The sequence below is a fragment of the Apis laboriosa genome, unplaced genomic scaffold (assembly GCF_014066325.1).
Source record: "Apis laboriosa isolate Shangri-la unplaced genomic scaffold, ASM1406632v1 scaffold68_cov148, whole genome shotgun sequence".
Taxonomy (NCBI): Eukaryota; Metazoa; Arthropoda; class Insecta; order Hymenoptera; family Apidae; genus Apis; species Apis laboriosa.
In genome coordinates, this window is record NW_025224135.1 from 3,700,419 (window position 1) to 3,723,532 (window position 23,114).

At 26.5% G+C, this 23,114-nt stretch overlaps 2 protein-coding genes across 7 annotated transcripts in view; one reads left to right on the top strand and one right to left on the bottom strand.

Annotated features, from left to right (window-relative positions):
• Positions 1-21,621, top strand: part of LOC122718948 (MOB kinase activator-like 2) — a 47,842-nt gene extending 26,221 nt beyond the window's left edge. The window contains exons 2-7 of one of the 6 annotated variants that reach the window (XM_043944375.1): positions 8,100-8,858; positions 18,647-18,901; positions 19,877-20,001; positions 20,391-20,618; positions 21,140-21,257; positions 21,434-21,621. In XM_043944375.1, coding sequence (XP_043800310.1) covers positions 8,680-8,858; positions 18,647-18,901; positions 19,877-20,001; positions 20,391-20,618; positions 21,140-21,213 — 861 coding nt within the window. In that variant the 5' untranslated portion in view covers positions 8,100-8,679 and the 3' untranslated portion in view covers positions 21,214-21,257; positions 21,434-21,621. Of the gene's footprint in view, positions 1-8,073; positions 8,859-16,488; positions 16,660-18,646; positions 18,902-19,876; positions 20,002-20,390; positions 20,619-21,139 lie in introns of those variants that run through there. The other 5 variants (XM_043944376.1, XM_043944373.1, XM_043944374.1 and 2 more) reach the window with 5 other exon arrangements.
• LOC122718949 overlaps positions 21,348-23,114 on the bottom strand; it is a 3,275-nt gene continuing 1,508 nt past the window's right edge. Inside the window, exon 2 of the mRNA XM_043944379.1 lies at positions 21,348-22,949. Within this exon, the coding sequence (XP_043800314.1) occupies positions 22,523-22,949 (427 nt within the window). The 3' untranslated portion in view covers positions 21,348-22,522. The remainder of the gene's footprint in view (positions 22,950-23,114) is intronic.

Consider the following 23,114-nt stretch of genomic DNA (forward strand, 5'->3'; position numbering starts at 1 on the left):
AATATCAATAGTGTGAGATATACGTATACGTGCATATACATATATATATATATTCTCATCGTAAATATATGTATATGTCCTTTATATGTAGATTGCTGCCTTTTGATTTATAATAAATCGACTAAGATTCCTATCAAAAGTCAATGATTCTTAATATAATTTATTTAGAAAAATTTTTAAATAATTCGTTCTTTTTTTTTTTCCATTTCAAAAGTTACGATATAAAAAATATTACAACGAAGGTTATATTATTTAAAAACAAAAAGAAAAGATAAAAATAAGTAATTTAACCTTCATATTTAAATACTAAAAAGTATATTATTATTTTTATCAAGAATAATTAGGAATAATAATTCTGTTAAAACGCATATAATATTTTAAAATGATATTCCTGTTCATTATATTTCTCCAAGGACACATTAAAATAAAAAAAAAAATAATTTCTTAAGTGTTTTGATAACAAAACACATTAGTGGAAAGAAATGGAGGTTATAAATTTAATTTTGTCGTCGATTGTCTATGCTTCTACCATTTATACATGAGTCATCAAAGTGCTCGACCGATAACTTTTCACCCAAAGCATTATTCATCAGTGTGTTCGTTTTAAAATTTAGTAACCGATTGTATTTGTGACTATTCCGCTGTCTATCAACATCTTTTATACATAAATTTATTTTGCATGTTCTTTCGTAATGTATATTATCATGTATATTATAGTATTTCATGTATGTTCTCAGAATCTTTTAAATATATATTTTAAGAAACTCGAAATAACCAGATCAAACAAACTCTTGGCCATATATCGTTTAAATTCTGGTAGGGATAACGACCTTGGACAAGTAAAACTTGAAACTTGTTATATTTCACGTGCTCTCATGTTACCTTAGTTGTGAATTCTTAACAACATAGACGTGTCTTTTAAAATATAAATTGGTACGAACGGAATATTTTAAAAAATTAGAGATGAAAAAATTTTATCAAAGAAAATATTTTTTTTTTATAAATTTCTAATTCATTTGAATGATAGAATGAATTTTCAATTCATTATCTATATTATTTAATATATATTATTTTTACTAAATTAAAAAAAAATCAAATTTCAATTATTTTCTACAATTGTATAATGCACTTTCTAAAAAACTAATGCAAGAATACAAATAGAGTTTAAAAATATATCCATTTCAATTACATGAAATACGCTTATCGATATTTAATATACTATCAACGAGCAAGTTATCATACTCGTTATTTTATAATCAATTAAGAGGTAATATTCGCCATGATGGTGTAGCGTTTTTTTCAGTGTCGTGAAAGAAGCAAAGAGGTCTCTAGTCTCGTTGTTGACACCAGTCACGTACGTTTATTATCCGTCTTCCTTGCCTTAATGACGTCACTTTAATGAGATGCTCAGTTAAGCATAAATTTCGATCGACGGCGTGCGATTGATCCTTACGATGCCGCCTGAGCTTCGTGTTTGCTCTTTGTCTATGTGTGTAAGTGTATCGTTGTGAAGATTTCAAGTAACCAAGGCGCGGTTCATAAGAGCACGCGCATATAACGCTCACTGACGTAAGCGACTATGATTTAATTTATACAACGTTTGAAAAACCTTGTTTGTTACATGTCTGTTACATCTTTAATACCTTTTATCTAATTATTATATTAGAAGACATGCCTTATCGCTTTCTCCCTTTTTGTTATATAAATTCTCTGATCATATTTATTCTGGCGAGATTATTTATACTTGTTTTAGAAAAATTTTACATTTATTGAAACTGAATCTCGTTGTTTTTCATTGAAATTTGATATTTTTTTTTTATGATTAATCGAATTTTCTTCAGAAATTCTTTTGTTTTATAGGAATATATTTTATTAGGAAATTGGTATTTTTCACTTTTAAATTATAAATTCAATACAAGATTGTTTTTATGCTAAGCAAAAAATGGACGGGAAAATAAATTTGAATTGAAACACATATTTGAATATTATACAAGGACTAACTTTCCATACTTTTAACAAGTGTTATGTAAATCTATTCTCATAAATTGACTCCTACGCTTTGACATATTGAATAGTCATAATATTACTTTTCGCATTTACTTTATTCATTTATTCCTTCACCTACTTGTGATTCCATTCATTTGGCATATTTAATTCTTATATTTTTTTTTAAAAAAAAAAGCTAAATATTAATTATACTATTTGTCACATTATTAAGTAAATTAATTACATTATTATTTATATATAATAGATAATTATTTTATTTTATATATTTTTATATTTCCAAATATATTTACCAAAATATCCCAAATATATTATTATTATTATTATTATTATCTCTTCGATGTCAGAAAATAATAAAATTTCCTATTGACTGACACATATGTACATATTTACATATATATATTACCAGAAATTCTAAGAAATGATGACGCATATATTCGTGTTTAAAATACTACAAGCGTTCATTTATAAGCATTTCTGCGTTGGTAGTTGAAACTTCCAAATAAGTACTTCCGATTCTATTGTCATTATTTATTAATATTTAATTTTCAATACATTTTCAAAATAATTAAAGAAATATTATAGTTTTTATTATAAATAATATTTACACAAAATTAAGTTATAATTTTCATTATATTAAAATTTAAAAAATATATATTTGTGTTATTTAAATATTTAAAAATTTGTGTTATTTAACATTTAAAAATTTATTTCCATTTTATTACGATTTTATCGATATGATATTTATTATTATTATTCTTATATAAGTTTTATTTAATTTCAATTATTTAAATGTTTATTTTATATTTCATTTTAAATATATTTCAATATATTTGTTTAATGTATTTTTCATCTTGTATATTATTGATATAAATTCTATAGATAATGTATCTTCAATAATATTAATTATATGCATGGATATAATTAATAATAATAAAATCTGTCGTTTTGAATTTGTTTTCTCTATTAATTATATATTTATTATTGATATTTTATATAATTTAATGCAAAAGTTTTATTATTTTTTATTATAAATTTTATTATCATCAAGTATTTCACAATATTGGATAATATTTTGTTAAATAATATTTAAATAAAATAAATATCATTTAAAAATTTAACAAATCTATGAATTTATTTCAATCAGTCATAAATTTCATCATCATGAACATATATCCCATTTCAACATAATTCTTTCAAATTTTCCAAATAATTAACCTAACCTCTATTCTGCTTCATTGAATTCTAAAAGAATCACATATTGCAAGAAAATAGGTGATAAATATCATGGATTCTCGAACTCGGTGGTCATTTCTTTACTTCGCTTGAGGATTCAATAAATTGAGCCAAATTTATGATCACAACGTACTTTCACGTTCGATGTATACTCGTTATTTCAGTGCACACATACATATATGTAGAAGGAAACCACGGAGCGTCGTCTAACGTCATTGTGTATTATTTTGACCCTGCAAAAAGGAATAGTGTCTGGTTATAAAAATTCTATATTTTGTTTGTAAATAATGTTTCATCGTGTAAAATCTGAGAAAATAATCAATCTGTTGTGATCGGTTGGATATATAATTTATAGAGTAGAATTTTTTATAAGGAATTAATGAATGTATGAACTCAACAATTTTTTGTAGTGTTATGAATATATTTTTTTTATAGAGATCTTACCTTATTGGATTATAATAGTATAAAATACTGAAGTTATAAAATTTTTATTAATAAGTTTAATATTATAACATCTCAAATAATATTAACATCTCTTTATATTCTAACCTATATGAGCATATGTATTTCATGATGGTTCTGCCATCTATATCACGCTAGTTATAACTAACAATTTTTATGCTATTTTTCTTAAAGAATAAATTTCTTATAGAATAAATTTCGTTTTTTTAATATAAATTAATCTTTTGGCAAATGTTTTGATTTCATTTGAAAATGAAGAGTTTATTATATATAGTTAATAGTATTTTTTTTCGATTTCCGCTAAATTAAATATTACAATGTGATAAAATATTTGTAATTTCATTCTAAAAAAAAAAAAGATGGTGACCTTGAAATCTGAAGAGATATAACCTTGACGGAAATAATTTATCGATCGTAATTTTTTACTTTCTCCTAACCATCTTAATGTGCTTTTTTAATGATGATAAAAATAGAATGTATCACAGTAATATAAAACAATAAAATTATGGAATCTTGAAGACGTTATAAAAAAAACCAACAAAAAACAATATGGTATCTTAAGAATTGTTTATTATGGATCGTGAATATTAAACATAACGAGGACGAGAAATCTTCCATTGGAACATTGTCTATATTTCACTCGCTCGATATCAGTTTCTTGTAATTAGGTTAATGTATATATTTTCAAAGGAATAAAAACTTTATCAAAGAACAAGATTTCTTTGACGCGCTTCAATTTCTTATCATCCTTTTTCTTTATAAATAATTATCTAATAACAACAAATCAAAACCTTTTTTTAATGAAAATAATTCTTTCTATGAAAATCTAATAAAATAACATGAAAGATGTTTTGAGCAATCGTTCAAGAAAATAATAGTAATTAATTTTTTAATTTTTCTATGCAGGGTGTTTCGTAACATGTTGGGACCCACGTCAATGGTGAATAGAGGATACAAAAGCAATAAAAAGAGTTCGTATAAACATGTGCCCTATTTGACCTTACTCCCGAGTTGCGGCCATTTTTGTACTGCAATAATATGCAGTAGTTTATCTCTATAGAAAATACTCGAAATGGCCATTTTAGGCTCGAATGAAAGCCTGAAATTGTTGTGTCGTAGAATTTTTTTCTACTTTTCAAAAAAATCAGGTAATTAAAATATTACTTAAAATATTTTAATTTGAATATAAAAAACTGGCTGTAACTCGAGAACAGACTTCTACAAACTTTTCTTAATATCTCTGTTTCCTCTGTCCACTGCTGAAGTATGTTTCATAAATCATAATTATTTTATTTTCGCATTTAACTACTAAAATTTGTTATTATACCAAATTACCAAAAATAATTGAACATTATATATACTTCTGATTATAACTTGCAGCGATATAGATGGCCGAAACAAATATCAATATTTCATGATATTTTCAAAAAGGCAATAATAATCTGAAAAAAATATTTACTTAATGAAAAATGATCGTTGAACAATAACTCACTGAGACAAAGAAGGATATTTATTCGAATATAATAAAAGCTTCCCACACACGCAACGTGTTCGAATGATTAGTCGAGTTTTTTGATGCAGCCAAGAATGATATCTAGTCTTGGAACTTCGTTTTATATATCTAATGAAATATACCTGCGAGAGTAAGGAGTTGATAAATTTCCGGAAGTTTAGGGAGGTGTTCGTGCCACGATTTCGAATCACGAAAGCGAATTATTTGGATGCTTTGAGCGGTCTTTCAGTAAGAAAAAGTTTTCCCAGATATTTTGCAATTTAAATTGAGACCAAAAGTTTGAAGTTTCATTAACGATATATTTATAGAAATATTCAATATTGTGATGTATAAAAATCAAAAAAGATATGAGAATACGAGTACAATTTCTTTTTTAATTTTTTTTTCAAATTTGTCGAAAAAAAATTTTTTATAATTATATATATATATATATAATACGTTATATTTTGATTATTAAATTATTTGATAAATATTTTTATATTAAAAGTGAGGATGCAATGCTATTTATATTTCCGCGTTACCTCATTGTGGTTTTCTATTGAACCACTTGAAACTTTATTTAGTTTAGCTTTGCGTATTGGAACTTCATTTGTTTCCATAGGTAACCTGATGCAACAACAAATATTCAAAGCATCCGATATCAAAAGCTATCTGTGAAATTCTAAAACATGTAAAATCTGCCAAAAACTGCTTAGAGGGAGAGATTTATTATACGTGTAAAATTAGAAAAACAATTCGAAATGAATATTCGAATATTTCAATGTTATCGATTCATAGTAAAAATATCGTAAAATATTTTCCATATTTTTTTCACTATTTTTTATTTTTTTTCCTGCTTTTTTAAATATTCTATTTTTGTTTATTACTTTTTCGTGTTTAAATGAAAATCAGTTTTTTTAAATATATATATATATATATATATATCTTTAATATCTTCATTCGTTTAAATATATAATGAATTCAATGGAAAGTTTAGAAATATTATTGGCACGATTCACTAAAGACGTCATGTCTATAATCATTTTTCATTTTATACCAGCATTTAAGACATGCACACGAAAGGTGTGCTCTGTGAACTACGTTCTCATGACTAATTCAATCAAGTCAGAATTGTTGTTTATTGGATTGCAAGTACATTATATCGATTAGAATTTATTTGAACAAGACAAGTTAGAAACAATCATTTAATATATTTGATATAATATTAATTATAAAAATTGTTTACATAATCTTTTTTGTAAAGAAACATTTAAGAAATAAGGATTAATATTAGCAAAAAAAAAAATTTTTATTAAAATATTGGTAAAATTACTTTTTTATAATCATTCTCAAATTATCTTTTATAAAATCTTAGCCAACACAGCAGTTATTATCTTCAAATTTAGAGATTCTCTGTCACGAATCTTCCAAAGATCTCCCAGGTATCCATGAGGAAACGCGTGGACCGATTTGGCGATGGTCCAGTGGCGCATATTCTAAAAATTTCGCCGCATTCCTACCCCAGGAAATAGGGATAGAAATCGTGCAAAGAGTCATAATCGTGATCGTCCTCGTGGCCCGTTTCGATTTCGGTGAGAAACGAGCACGTCTACGAAAACCAAACTTTCCCGCTTTTGTCTTTCTTCTTTTTAGCCTCGCGATCATTTCAGAGAGTGTTGTTTCACGACAAATGAGAGATATCTTGTGGAACTTATTCAAGGGATTAGCTTTTCAACGAATCAATTGAAAATGAGTTTATTGTGGTGAAATTGAATGTAATTGGAGTGAATGAGATTAGGGGGAAAAAATTTAAATTTAACGTATTTTCTTATTTTTAGGTTAGGTTGGGATAATTGTGTTAGAAATGCGTCTCAAACATTAGGGTATGTTTTATATCTCGAAGTGAAAAATAAATCTGAATTCTAAAAATATTTATTCTTAAAACACTCGACTATTTTTAACTGGAAGCATCACTTCTCAAACATTAGAAGTGGCCTTCATTGTCATGTCGATACGGTATATCATTGATTTTCTCACGCATTAGAAAAACCCACTTGATTGATTTTTTTATATAATGTCATAAATATTTTTGGTATTTATTTATATATCTTTAATATCATTCTTTATAAAGTATAAATTTTAGTTGCTTTTTATTCATGCTTTTTTCACTATATGATTGCACAAAATATGAAAAATGAAAAATGTAGTAATTGCTTCACGCGATACTTGACTCGAAACAATCTGCATGTTTTATATTCCTTTGAACTATCTTCGTATATTGGGAAAATTCCATGAATATAAGACAATAATACAGAATGAATCTTCTTCTCTTTATAATTATATTGCTTTATTTTTCATATAACTTATTTAAATACAAGAATAACGAATTCTCATTTATTAAGATTCATCAATGTCTCGACTATCGAGAAATATATTATATTTATCTAACGATTAAATAAAATTTATTTTTTATTCGACAGTAACATTATCTTCAAAAAACAATCAAATTTCAGTTTCAAATTGACAAAATCATTCCGTACCAATATTTGCTCTTATCAGTCTTCTTAAAGAGTGTACCCGAGAATAAAGTTATTTTCATAATTTGTCGAGAGTAAATCTCTCGAGAGTAATCTCGATAAAATGCATTACTGCCAAAGCAAGCACATAAAATTTCAAAAATAGCAAAGCTGATAAAAAATTTCGTAATTCACATAAAATCGTTTTTGAACGATGTATAAAACATTTCGTTCGATTTCGATTTTGATCGAGGAAGCACGCTCTCTGTCGTTAGGGGTGAGTACTTCGCTTTTACTCATCACATTAGTATAGTGCGTTAAAATCCTCGGTTGAAGTCGCAAGCGGGGGGATTCTTTATTTAGACGTCGTCGAACGATTGTTCTCCCAGAATACCGTGAAAGTGAGAGAGAGAGAAAGCTGTGATTCAGCTGGAGCTCGCGCGAATCGAGAGCGACTCAAGTTCAATGATAATCGAGACGGACTTGGCACGCGTCACCGCGACCGGATTCTCTTCGTTGATCTTGGACCGATAGTGGCGCCACGCTAGCTACAGACATGGCGTCGATCATGTTTCTGGGCGAAACAGATCTGTCAGCGAAACAACGACTCTGCAACGTGTGTATTGCCTCGTGTTCAACGAAGCTTCTTAAAAGAATGTATTAAGGCAAATCGATTATTTAAACAGACAGTGAGACATTTCGATTGAAAGAGACTTAGAATAAATATCGACTCGGAAAAAAATAAAAATTTAATAGATAGAATAAATTGTATTTGTGGAGGGGTGAAGTTTGAGGATAGTTGGGATTGATCAAAGGTGAGAACACCAGGCGATAATCGGTGTCGCAGCCGGTGTTCGATGAGAACCGAACAAGATTTGGTGCATACCCAGCGTACGTGAAAAGATCCTCGGGCACGAGGACGGGGCGCCGAAGAGATCGTCTTCAACCACGACGATCACGACGACGACGATGCTGCGCTCGCCGGCACGCGTCGTTCTCCAGGATTCTTCCGCCTCGACGTCCTCGACCCTGTCGGCGCCACCGACACCAGTTCATCACGGCGCCGCCAGCAGCTCGACCGTCTCCTCGCGTCTTTCCCTCCTCGACACCTGCCACAGGAAGATCAGGTTCTTCGGCGAGCTTGTCGCGTGAGTCCCTCCGTCTAGTTCCATCTCGTCTCTAGATCTCTATGTATATATATTATATGTATATATGTACATATTATATATATATTATATATATATTAATATTTATATTTATATATTGTACGCGTACATTGTATATACGTGTACTTGTACGGAAGTGTCTTCAATGAAGAGGGCGCTGGCTTGACGTTGAGTAGGAAGTGTTATTAGCCACCTATTTATGGAAAGTAGGAGGCAGATCGAGTTTGAGTTGAGGTTAGGTCAGTATTTTTCGAACTAGCGATTATAATTGTAATTTCAATAACAATATTATTTGTTTGATTAAAATTATAATATAATATTTTATTCTTAGATATGCTGTTATTCCTCGAATGGAATAGTTAAATTTGTTTATATAAATTATCCTTTCATCTTGAATTAACTAATTATCAGAATCAATTAAAGTTTAAAATTCGAAAATGTATAATATTATGGAAAGTATTTTCTAAAAGTTTCAAAAAGAAGAATAGGAAAAGAACTGAGAAATCTCGATCATTGACAGATTTTTTTTTTCTTATTGTTAAAATTATAGGTTAGAATATACATTTTTGTATTATTTAGGAAGTTATTAATTTTTTTTGTTAAATTTTTATTTTTAATATAGATATAATTATAATTTGTAATATAAATTTAATTATATTTAAAATATAAAACAGAATTTTATACTATATATTATATGATTCAAAGAATGTTTCTGAATTAAATATTAAATAAATATTTTTGTTTGCTATGCGTTAATTTCATTATTAAATTTGATTTGAATTATTTAGATGAATAGCAAATTCGATTTTATCATATAATATTAAAGTACACTCTATAAAAAATACAATCTAAAGTACAAATATTAAATCTAATATTTTTCAACAAAATATTTTTTAATATAAATGTTTTTTTGAAGTTTTTTAAAATGTATATTGCATTTTTTATTCAAAGACAAGCCAGTGTCCATTGTTTGAAGATATTCTGCTTATGCATAGTGTAAAATTAAAGTTCTTAAAGATTTTTTACAAAAAATAAAAATAAAAATTAAATTATAAATAAAATAAAAATAAAAATTATTACTTATTTTAAGGATTTTTTATATTTTATGTTAGAATATTTATTAGAATATATTATAATTTATTATTTGAAAAGAAATGTATGATATAAGAGATATATAATAAAAATTTTTATATATAATAAAATATAAATTTTATAGTTTCTAAAATATTACATAACATTTTTTAATTTTACACTATGCATTAAATATTATAATAATAGGAAACCGTGATACAACCGGAAATAAATTTCTCCATCAAATTTCAATCAAATAATTGAAATTAAATAATTATTTCTCCGTAAACATTTATCCATATTTATTTAAAAATGAAATTATTATTTAATAAGTGGTTAAAAAACTAAAAAACTAAAAAAGTATTATAATTAATATGTCACAAGAATAAATTATTTTATTATTCAAAAAATCACTTTCGATAGTATCACGATTTTCCCATCTATTATCTTACATCTATCTGTGGCCGGCTGAAAATCGTTTATGTTTTTTGCATGGCATATTTCTCTGATTGCGCATCGACAATCGAGAATTTTTCATTGTTTAACGCTTTGCTGGTCTAGGTTAGGTATATTTCTATTTTTCATATTTCAAATTACGCGCTAAAATCTAATCTGAATTTCTGAATTTTTTATTGACTTCGAGAGCATCCGTTGCTTATTCGACATAAAAATTAAAATAATATACGTACAATCGAGAGTTTATTCATAGTTTTGAAAATTGCTGGAAATATGAAGAGCGAAATGGAACATATTCATTCGTAAAATTGAATATTGTTCTTGTACATTGCACAATATTAGAATTGGAAAAGTTAGGTGTATTTCTTCGTCGATAGATATGCGCTGTTAAGCTTAAAGTTGCGTTTATCAATGTTTATCAGCAATTTTTTTCTTAATTTTTATATCGTTATTTTAAACGATTTATTTTTTCGTTCAATCTTTTTTTTAATTATCTTTTTTTATTACAAAAGCTTTAAAGTTTTGAATTAAATTATTCTTACTTTCTTCAATTTAAATTAAATGTAAAATAATTATGTATATTTTTTCTTTATTTTTCTTTATTTTGATTATTATTGATATACAAGTATTTTATAATAAAATTCAATATGCCTATATTGATTGAGAGATTTAAAGATTAATTAATAATTTCTTTTTCTAATTAACCTTATAATGTAATCTTTGAACTCTATACATCAATGTTATTTTCTAATAATACTACCTAGAATAAAATTCAAAATGACGATTCCGGAGATGGTTATCGTACGTTGAACTTCATAAAATAACCTGAAACATCATAGAAGAAGTATTATACAATGATTACAAATATTATTCAACGATCTAGAACATGCAAGTTTTTCATTCTCGCATTAACCCAATGCTTAAAACTACCAAGAACCGGCCACGAGAATACGATATATTGCAAAACATGTTCGAGCAATGACCGGCAGCGATTAAGCAAGAATAGAGGGCGCGGAAGAAACTTATCCGATTACACTATTATGGCGACATCTCGTGGAAGCGATCACGAAAATACAAAAGCGCGAAGTCAAGCAAGATTTCTCGAAACATATTCCATATTTGCTCAAGATCATCTTAATCAACATTTCAATAGAACATCACAAATTCAATAGAAATTTTGAGACTTTTTACAAGATTTCATTAGGTAAATAGAATAAAGACCAAGGTTCTGACAAAGTTAAAAATTTTGAATACTCGAAGCTATTCGTATAATATTATCTGAATTAAGGTTAGATGGAAAAAGATATTAAGGAATCAATAGATGTATACGAAACTTGCACTTTTAACAATTAAGATATCATTATTTTTTTCTCCAATTAAATAATCTTTTAAATTAGATTTAAAATTTTAAAAAATATTTCATTTTTTTTTTATATGAAATGTATTGGTAAAGAATAAATGTTCCCAACGAAACAAATATGAAAATAAATAAGAAGAATCGGAATAAATAAGTATTAATTTTATGTTAGAAAATTTTATGTTAGAAAAAAAATGATTTGATACAATTTTAAACAATAAACATTTTTTTTATAATATAATAAATAACTAATAAGAAATTGACCTCGAGCAATCGAGATATTTTTTGACTTTGTCGTAGTTTTTAGTGGATGTTCTATGATTTTATTTTGCGATCTCTGGTTAAAACTGGCAATAACGAAACTACGAAAAAAGCAAAAGGTAAAAGATGACGTACAGAATTTGATTGGGAAAGCAAGGTTGGCCAGTTTTTTCCATACAAGCGCAGCTTGTTTTCAATGGCATGAGCTTTATAACATATAGAAAAAGATTGATGCTTTGATGAGCATAGATATGGCTGAATTTTGTGCCTCTTTGATTATATTGCATGCGAATAAAGCATTTTAGCGGTTGATAGGAAATTCATTAAACAACCTCTTGTTAAATTTTCAGTATAAAATAAAACACTTGTATTTTTTCTAACAGTATCTCATAATCAATTTATTATATTCTATTATTTATTATTATTTATTATTATTCATTATCGAATAGATTTATTATTTATTTATGTAATCAAAACAATACAAAGTCTAATTATAAATAATATTACTTCAATATAATTTTTTATTGTGCATTTCATTTTTAATTTTCTCGAAAAAATTCTTCTCAAAATTCAAAACTCTATTACTAAAATACTTCTCTCAAATGTGAAGTATCATCAATCAAATTCACGAAAAGTTCTAAAAAATTATTTTCCAAAAACATGAATAAAAATAAAATAAATCCACGCTAATGATTAAAATTTAAGATATAAAAAAATTAAAAAATCCATTCATTAAAAAAAAAAAAGAGAAAAGAAACGATGCAAAATAATCAACTATATATTTAGTTTGCAATTTGTAACATTAATTAATTTCTTTCCACTTTTTCATACTTAGAGATCGAAGTCTAAGCGTGAAAAAACGTATGCCATTGGTCCGATTCGAGAATATGGCAGGAATAAAGGAACTTTAATCAATTAACTTTTGTCTGGGAAAAAGCTTCTTCAATTGTTCTCAGGAGTGGAGGAACGAAGAAACGGGAAAATGTTCAACCAAGAAGTCGAATGATAGATTAAAAGCAAACGGAAAGCTATTCCTAGAGACCGTTTGTTTCCGTACAAATCCAATAATTCGTTAATCCGATTAACGAACCAGTCGATTAAAGATGTAATGTTCTCTGCATAATATGATTAGTGCAATTATGAAACGTGTTTACAGTGTAAAATAGGGATTAATCATGATATCAATGAACTTTCACATCGAATCATAATGTCTTTGTTTTTGTTTGAAATCCATTCAAATTTGAATGAAATTTTTTTCATTTATCAAACATCTTAATTTTTACTATTTCAATGTAAATTAATTTTTTCTCTGTATTATAAAAATATTAGTAGCAAGAAAAAAAACACAATTAATTATATCAAAATATTAAATTGTTAAACATAAAAAAATTACAAATGGTATAGAAGAATAATAGCATTTTAATGACACGAAACAAGTAGAAACCAAAATGTAATAAATAATAATGAAATTTTGATTATACATCCAATTTAAATTACTAATTTAAATTATGCTTCAAATTCATGAGGTTGTTAGAGATTCTCGTATTACTGTGATAAAATCATCATAATAGTAAAAATTGTCAGTTCTAATTAAAATGTAAAATTTTGTTCAAAGAGTAGATAAATTTGCATTTATAGCAACGTTAATGAATGAATCATAAACTGTAATTAAATATGCATGTAGAATTTTCCCGAGTTCTTATTAATGATTTATCCTAGTTGTGTTAAAAATTAGAATCTTTAATTTTAATGAGAATATTAAATTCGTAATTTAATCCAAAAGAGTCTAATCTTGACGAATATTTCATACATAAATTATTTCTCAGTAAAATAATTTAAATTATCTATTAAATTGATATTTTACAAAATAATTTGAAAGTCTAAGTTATAATCTAAGTTATATATTTAACATGGCTGTTATTTTAATGGATCATTAGATCAAGACAAATCGGACTTTGTCTCTACTTTAGTAAACGTTAATTAACTCGTTTCAAGCTATATATTCGATAGTTCGATTTATACTTTATTTTCTGGCAAAGTTTCAAGGATTTCGGTTTCATTGTAATATAGTATATTGGTTAATTCATATTTAAATGTTTAATTTGAAGAATAGATATAATTCAAATAATAATTACACGTTAATATTGAGAGTCTTAGTTATTATAGGTTAAATTTTTAAATCAAATTTATATTTAAATGTAATCTTTCAAAATATAAAAAATATTCAGTTGAAAGTGTTCATAACCTTTAAAATATATTTTTACTTACATTTTTCTAAATCGAAATTTCAAGTCAATTTTAACACTACTTAGTTTCTAGCACAGTTTACCAGTTGTATAACCTAGATTAGACCGCGAGTTTCATTTTTCGGTTTACGGAGCGCCACGTTTCCGGGCTGTCGGATGGAAACTTGCTAATTACGAGACATCCGAGCGGACAGGAGAAGAGGCGATGTACTTGTGGTCGCCTCTTCTCGTGAGTACGCCAAAACATTTCGAAACAAGCTCACTCGGCCCATGCTATTGTCAGGAAACCGTATGCGACTTTGCTTTCCTGCACTCCACTTTGAACTTCTAGCAATCCCGAACGAAACGTTTTTCTACAAATGGCAGCCATAATTGTAAAAAGGAATGAACTCGACACTCGAATAAGTATTGTAGATGGCAGAGCGTTCGTTCGATTTAGACACTGATTGGATTTATTTTTGATTATCGATTGCAATATTTATTTAAATTGATATTAGTAGTTTCCATGGTTTATTTCATTAATTCATTTTCATTTGATACGTTCTTTATGCGTAACTAGTAAGGAGAAAATCGATGCGAATGCGGTAGCTTTGTAGAAACATATTGCTAGCAGTATGTATTAGTGATATTGGGCTAATGAGCTTGAATGTGTTCCAAAATTTGCCGCAGAATGGTATAGAGAAGAAGGGAGAATCGTTAGGGAAAATCGCAGTAGAGAGCGACCTCTAGAGCAAAGTGCATTTAGGCCAACATATTAACCTTCATCCCAGGATGAAATTACTTTTTCAAATTATATATATGCATGTATAATTTGTTTTCTGCAATATATTGTTGAACGAATTTAATCGATATCGATTTATATTGAATATTTTTTATAATTTTTTTTTAAATAATTTAATGTATTATGATTCGATCAGACTGAAAATATGAAAAATATTAAATAATAATAAAAATAATATAAAATATCTGTATATTTATCGAATATTATTTTATAAAAAATATCATTAAGACAAAAATATTCTTATTGATACGAAATTGATAAAAATTAAAAGTTAAAACAATATATGTATCATGTTAAATTTGATTTTCAAGTGATTAAAAAAAAAAAATAATAATTTATTTTGAATTGAAGTTACAGAAATCAAAAGATATACGCTTAATAGCTTACGTTTTAGATTTCTTAACAATAAATATTTAAAATATAATTACGCGTTAATAAAAACTTATTATTTATTTGAAATTGTAAACTTGCCTTCTGAAATGTTTTATTCAAGTAAAACAGAAAAATAAGATTTTTTATTTATATATTTATCTATTATGTTAGTGTATTACTTATTTATTTATTTATTTATCATTATCATATTTAATATAAAAATATATTAATGATATCTATTATTGGATTGCTTTTTATATTAATTTATTTTTTAATTTGTTTTAATATAAAAGTTATTTATGATTTTGCTTTTTAAATATATTATATATATTGTGTTTATATTAAATATAATTGATATGTAAATATTCATTATATCATTTGTCTATTTTTTCCATTCATTTAATTATTTGTTTATTTTTGTATTTTTTATGTTCAATTATTTTCGAATATCTATATAGAAATATTCGTTAACGTTGATTATTTTATTACTCGTATAAATCAGACGCTTGATAAGTTATCAATAGATCATTCGAAATAACCAACAGTGTTCGTGTTCTAGTTCGATAATTATAGTCGTCATTCACTTGAAAATCAATGGAATGTAATTTCAAACAAATCACGTGCCCACGCACCCAATAATCAAACATGATGTGTTAAATAATAATCTGAAGTATAACGTAAACTCGTATATAACTACTAGCTGTTTTCAATGATTTATCAATTTTGCTAAAAAATATTAACTTTATTAAGAATTTTTTTTTTTCTTTTCATATTAAAAAATAAACGAGTTAACATATGTGGAATCAAATGTACAGATTCGATTTTTCTATTATCTAAAATTTAAAATTTTTTACTTTGTCTTGTCGGTAATTAGTCTTTTCAATAGAAAAGTTTCGCGCACTGCTCGACAAACAAACAGAACGTGACTTTCGTTATAATGAGAATCCTAGAGGTCGTGGCAGGCCTCGTTATTAAGACAGGACAGATTAATAACTTATAACTCTGAGTCAAGATCAATGGTGAGCAAAGATATTTGTGCATTAATAATTGCGGTGGATTATCGAATATGATTTCCCGAAATGAATCTTATATTTTATGCGGACGCAACATTTCATTCGTATTCGCATAATCTGTATTAACCTCAAAATGATCTAGTGCTATTTAATTCATTTGTGTGGCATGATAGTGATACTGAACAAAATTGCAAGAAACGGACGAATAGGTTATGTATATCTCTGTGTAAATATAGGATTTTTATCATTTTGGTTTGAAATTATTCAAGAAATAAGTAGAAATTAAAAATTATAGAACATTTGCATTATTTTCATTGAGTTAAAAATAGCTATAGAATTACGTAAAATGCATATTAATGATTGCATTGTGAAAATTTATTTGTTATTTGTGAAAATAAATTTTGTACTATTTCGCTTATAGAATTCTCAACCATTAGTGAAATTGACACATTGCTTGCATTTACAAATAAAATTAAATTAATTTTTGATCATACAGTCACAAAATTAAATTTCAATAATTCATGGTTATTATTTGAATGTACATTCTCATGTTTAAAATTTTTTATTAATATTACTCGTAATTATTAGTAAAATTAAATTTTTCTGTGTCAATATCAAATTTAATTTTATTTACAAATATATTATACTGCATATTTATTTTATATTTCATTTAAGAAATATTTTTCATAAAGGATTATTAAGATTAAAATCTAAAATATTAATATATCTTATTTATATACATTCAAAATTAAAAATCCACAAATTTCATTATATAAATTATCTATCGTTATTATCTCTTAAACAATAGCATACATAGTCACTATTGATTACGAATTATTGCTGTATCATAAATAAAAAATTCATTATTATTATTATAATTATTGTATTATATGCGATATGAAGTGTACGATATTATTCAAATGATATAATGACTAAATTACTATTTATTAATAGCAATTAATAATTGATGCGATATTACATAAAAATAATTTGCAATAAAGAATAATAGTTGATAAATTTGGCATAAAGAGCGCGATTTCTATTTTAACATATGCATATCGTAAAAACTTTTCAAAGTTTCTCACATACTTCGTTTCGATCGTTCGAAAACGATTCTTGAAACTATACTGCCCTTCTCTTCCCTCGAGTATTTTTTGCGCTCTAGATCCGCTCAGTTTCTCGATCGCTGCGTCGATAACGCGAACTCGAAACACAGTTTAAAACACTATTTGTAACGAGACATCGAAATGCATCCCTCTTCCACTCTTCTTATTTTCTATTTCTGAGAGACTCGCGAAATGTTTCACCGTTTTCTTTCATCGATCAGACTTCAGTGTTTTTGCACTGGAAGAATTTTTATCATCGAGCACAGTTTTGCTTTACACAATTTTTATTGTTTACAGATTTTCTGTAAAATTGATAATGAATATTTCGAGTATTTACAATAGAAGATTTTATTAGTTTAGATCGAATTAGATTAGATCGAAATCGATGAATTAGATTAAGTTTATTTTCTGTTTTTTATTTGAGTTAATCTTATATAACATGAATATTGCACACATCCAAATGTATTTTCAAATCTTGAATTTTTATTCTCTATAAATTATAAAATAATCAACAAAGTATTAATTTCATTCTTTTAGTTTAATTTTAGTTTAATTAAGAAATAAATTTTATTCGTCTTAATTCTTACACATTAAAAATGAAACATACACATACATACATATGCACATTAATATTGCAATTGTTATCAGTCATATATGCGATAGTATCAATTCATTCGTTATAGAAACGAAAATTTTAAATGAATTTTTATATCTAAGGACATCATTCATATATTATAAGAATTTACAACTTACATTCACATAATAACATATTGATGATGGAACACATCTTTCGAGTTACAGATCGTAAAATATATTTTCTCATTCAAATGTAACTTAATCTATTTTTAAACTATTTTTGGAAACATTATAAAAATAGAAAATTAAAATAAACAAATTGATATGTTTTATTTCAAATATAATTTAAATATCCAACATAACCACACATACCACCTTAAAAAAATTAATATTTTTCCTAGATCAAGATTCCCCAACACATGAATCCTCTATGCTGAGCAATAATGCTTTATTGCTTGAGCAAATGTGGTAGCAGGTTAACGTGATAAGAGGTAAAACGAGATTAAATGAGCGATTTTACGCTGTTCGTAGAAAAGCCCGACGAAAGGAGAAGGATGCGGGAACAACAGAGGATCCGAAATTGTATCTCGAGGAGGCGGCTCTTGAAAGGCAACTGCCAGAGCTGGACTTGAGGATGTTGGTCGATTTGCCACCTGGTTTGGATTACAACGAATGGTTGGCCTCTCATACTCTTGCACTATTTGATCATATCAATCTCGTTTACGGAACGATATCCGAGTTCTGTACGATGACGGGTTGTCCTGATATGACCGGTCCTGGCTTAAGGTGTGTATTGCATTCTTTTTTTTTTTTTCTTTTCCGAATTTATCATAAGAAATTATAAAAATAAGTGATAAAGCAAGAATTTGAAATAAACGATAAAGAGAAAATTGTAAAAAGATAGATAAAATAATAGAGCAGCAATACGCTGTAATTGTTTTAAACGGTCAATTGATTTTGGTAGTATTATAGCGAGGGAATAAGAAAAATGAACGATTTTTAGATAACTTAAAGTTTATTACTTTTATATAAATTATTTACTTAGAATATTTAAAAAATCTTTGTCATAGGATAACAAAAATTTTAAATAATTATAAGGTATAATAATTATAAAAAAATCAATAGTATAAAAACAATTTACATTTATATAAGAAAATGAGAATTTTTCGATTAATAATTTTGTTATTTTTAAGAAAAATAGCATTTTTTATATTTTTACTAAAAGAAATTTCGCGTAATAATATATGAAAAATTATTTTTAATATATTTTTTTTCCATTTATTTTATTTTTTTTTATATTGAATATATGCAAAATATTTTAATCATAATATTCAACAAATCGATCAAATTAATCCATACGTTGATTACTAATTATATATAATATAATATATAATATAAATATTGATCATCAAAGCTATTAATCTTAATTAAACATGTTGTTGTAGATAACTTTTTAAATTATATTTATAATTGAAATAGAATTGATATAAATAATAAGAAATGTAGAAAAAATTTTTTTGAATAGAAAAATTAGTCAAGCATAATTTATCATAATATATAATTACTTTAGATAATAGTGATTATGATAAATTCCATTATCACATCCACGTTATTTACTTTTAAAATTTATATCTAATGTTTATGATAAAAAGGAAAAATAAAAAGAAAGAATTATCATTCTTTGAACAATTTTCTTTTTTATTTTCATATTCTTTTAAGTGATATTATGCATCAATTATAACATGCTTTTTTATATTTCAGAACTTATCTGTGGTTTGATGAGAAAGGAAAGAAAACAAGAGTGGCAGCGCCACAATATATAGATTATGTTATGACTTTTACACAACGCACCGTTAGTGATGAAACTATATTTCCTACGAAATATGGTAAGTTATCTGTTTTATCTTGTCAAAATGATAATTATTATTATTAACGATAAGTAATTATAATATTTTTGTATTTTAAAAAATATATTGAACTGTAAAAATTTTCTAACTAAAAAATTAATATTTTGAATAAAGGGATATAAAGAATCATATGAGGCATATTACTTTTATTAATTTTTAATATTTTTATATTGAAATAATTATCAAAATTTATCGTAAAAATAAATAAAAGTTAAATAAATAAAAGAGAGCTTGGTGTAAAACTATATTTATCAATTACATGTATCTATTATATAAATCTAATAATAGTTATACTTAATGATATCAATATTTTGATATATACATGAAATCATAATCGTATTAATTCATTGGTTTCCTGGATGTTTCAGCAAATGAATTTCCTAGCTCGTTCGAATCGATAGTGCGTAAGATCCTGCGGCTACTGTACCATGTGGTGGCACACATTTACCACTGCCACTTCAGAGAGGTAGCACTCTTGGGGTTGCATGCTCACCTTAATTGTGTATTTGCCCACCTCACGCTCCTTAATCAACGCTTCAACCTTATCGATCCCAAGGAAACGGAGATCTTAGGAGATTTAGAGGCTGCCCTCTTGGGTAAGCTTATCTACTAAAATCGATATTATTATGTAATATTCAAGAATATTATATCTTAATGAGATTACCATTGTTTAGAAAGAAATATTATTACAAATGATACAATCTATTAAAATTACACGATATTACGTAGAACGGTTTCTCGATAAGACACAAGAGACAAACTAGTAACAGATGATGATGACCGTGTAGGTTGACATTTCCATAATGTTTAATTAAGGACAAGATAATTCTTCGACTTAACGATAAAAGAACATTTGAAAATTGAATTCGATTAATATCTATTCTTTATTGAATATGTTTTGATGCAGGATCTTTTCTGATGAGAGAGATGAAACTCTGTAAAATAATATATTGCAATAAGATTTAAATGAAAAATATATTTAAATATTTTATTAAATATTACTTTACTTAAATACTTATTCATAAAAAATTCATATATAATTCAATTGATATTAAATTTATAATTTATTATTATCTTTTTAAATTACTGTTTATTAAAAATAATTCTATAATTGCAGGTGACTCAACATCTTCATCAGCGCCTTCTTCACAAACCTTAGCCATTCAGGAGACTCCGACCACAGCCACCTAGATCGCGATGCACAGCAAGCAAAAGGTTGCAGTTCCTGAGACTAGGTGACGATAGGCGTTTTGTTTTTTCCTTTTTTCCTCTCTATCCTTTTTCTTTTTTTTTTTTCTCTTTCTTTCGTTCTCTCTCTCTCTTTCTCTCTTTCTCTTTCTCTTTTTCTTTCTTTTTCTCTCTATTTTTCTTCTCTTTTTTCTTTCTCTTTTCTGTTTTGTTTTTTAAATAGAATATGCGAACGACAAGAGTTTAAGCATTAACGACTACATACGCAGGTGGAGCGAAAGCGCAATTCTGTAAAAACTAGTAGTACCTGTACATAGCGAAGTGTGAACAACTACATGATGTAATTAGGTTCCTCCGTTTGTTGTTTGTGAGATTGTACATAATTTATTAAACAGTAAGATATACGAAAGAGATGAAGGATGATTATTGATTATTATTGACGAAGTTAGTTGCTATAAGAGGATAATTTGTTCTGTAAAAACAAAAAGAAAAAAGAAAAAAAAAAACAAAAAATAACAAAATGAATGAAACTGATAATAATATTGTAAAGTTTAAATAATACCAAATATATACCTGGTGTTAAGGCATGTGTTATATTCGTTAAAACTTGAACAGCTATTACAGACAGCTATTTTCAAATTTTTCTTCAGTTCACATCATTCTATCCTGGGACAATGCCTTTTCAAATTGATGATCGAGATAATTTATCATCATCTACAGAAGAACAACGGATAAAATTTGTGATTTAGTAAAAGAAAGATACTTTTCATACGCACACTTTGTATTAAGTTCTTTTTATAAGTATATCGAATAGAAGAATTTAGTTCTTTGTTAACCCTTTGAGACTTAGTATTTTGAATATCGTATATATTCAGAGAAATAAATATGTTATAAAAAAATGGCCTCGTGGTGGATGTTCTAAGTAACGATATCTATTAAAGGCCTGTACTTAGTTAACATACTTAGACCTTAAAGGGTTAAAACTGATTCACTCTATTTAATCATAATTCAGTTTTTACTTCAATTTTTTTCATAACTCAAAATCAAGATAGAATCAATCATTAGTAGATGTAATAAATCGTTTTTTCTTTCATCTTTTGAACCTTAAACAATAAAACAGATATAGTACAAGATAGGAGTGTGAAGTTAAAATAACTTGGAAACAGTTATTTTGAAGTAACTTAAGTCAACACTTACATGGTGCTATTTTCTTACGAATCGCAAAATATTATGAGTTTTGTACCTTATTCCCTTAAAACAAAGTATATTTCATATTCGTCATTCAGAATTGCTCTCTTCTTCTATTCAATCATCAAGTGCAAGCAACCGAGGGAGCGGTACCCTGTTTCACTTCGACGATTCGAATTGCCGCACACACGTGAGCGATTTCTCGTAAGAACAATCCTATCGCTTCTGCGATAGGTTCACAAAGATCCTTGAAAGATGTTGCGATATTGTATAACAATATCAATACAGGCTGTATGAGGGCATTGAACACAATTGACAATAGGGGTTTTATAAAATAGTCCGCAAACAATTGCAAAATGCCCACTGTCAGTGGTCTGATTATACTATAAAGTATAAATCGAATTAATTGTAAAATAAATGCTGTGATGAAAGCAGTGCCGATATGAATAGTCCCAAATATTTCGGCCCAAAAACGAATCGCTGCTTGATCGGTTTTCTCGGCACATTTTTCGGTTATTAATACGGGCGGTGAATCCGTTGTTCGATAATATCTGTAAAAATTGTAAAAGATGTTACGTTAACGAACATAATTGTAATATAATTAACATATTTTCCGAGTTATATAAATTTTTTTAGAATGATATATACATATAAATAAAAAAAAAAATTTGTTTTTTGTGATTCTCTTTTTTTTTTTTTTTTTTTTTTTTTTTTTT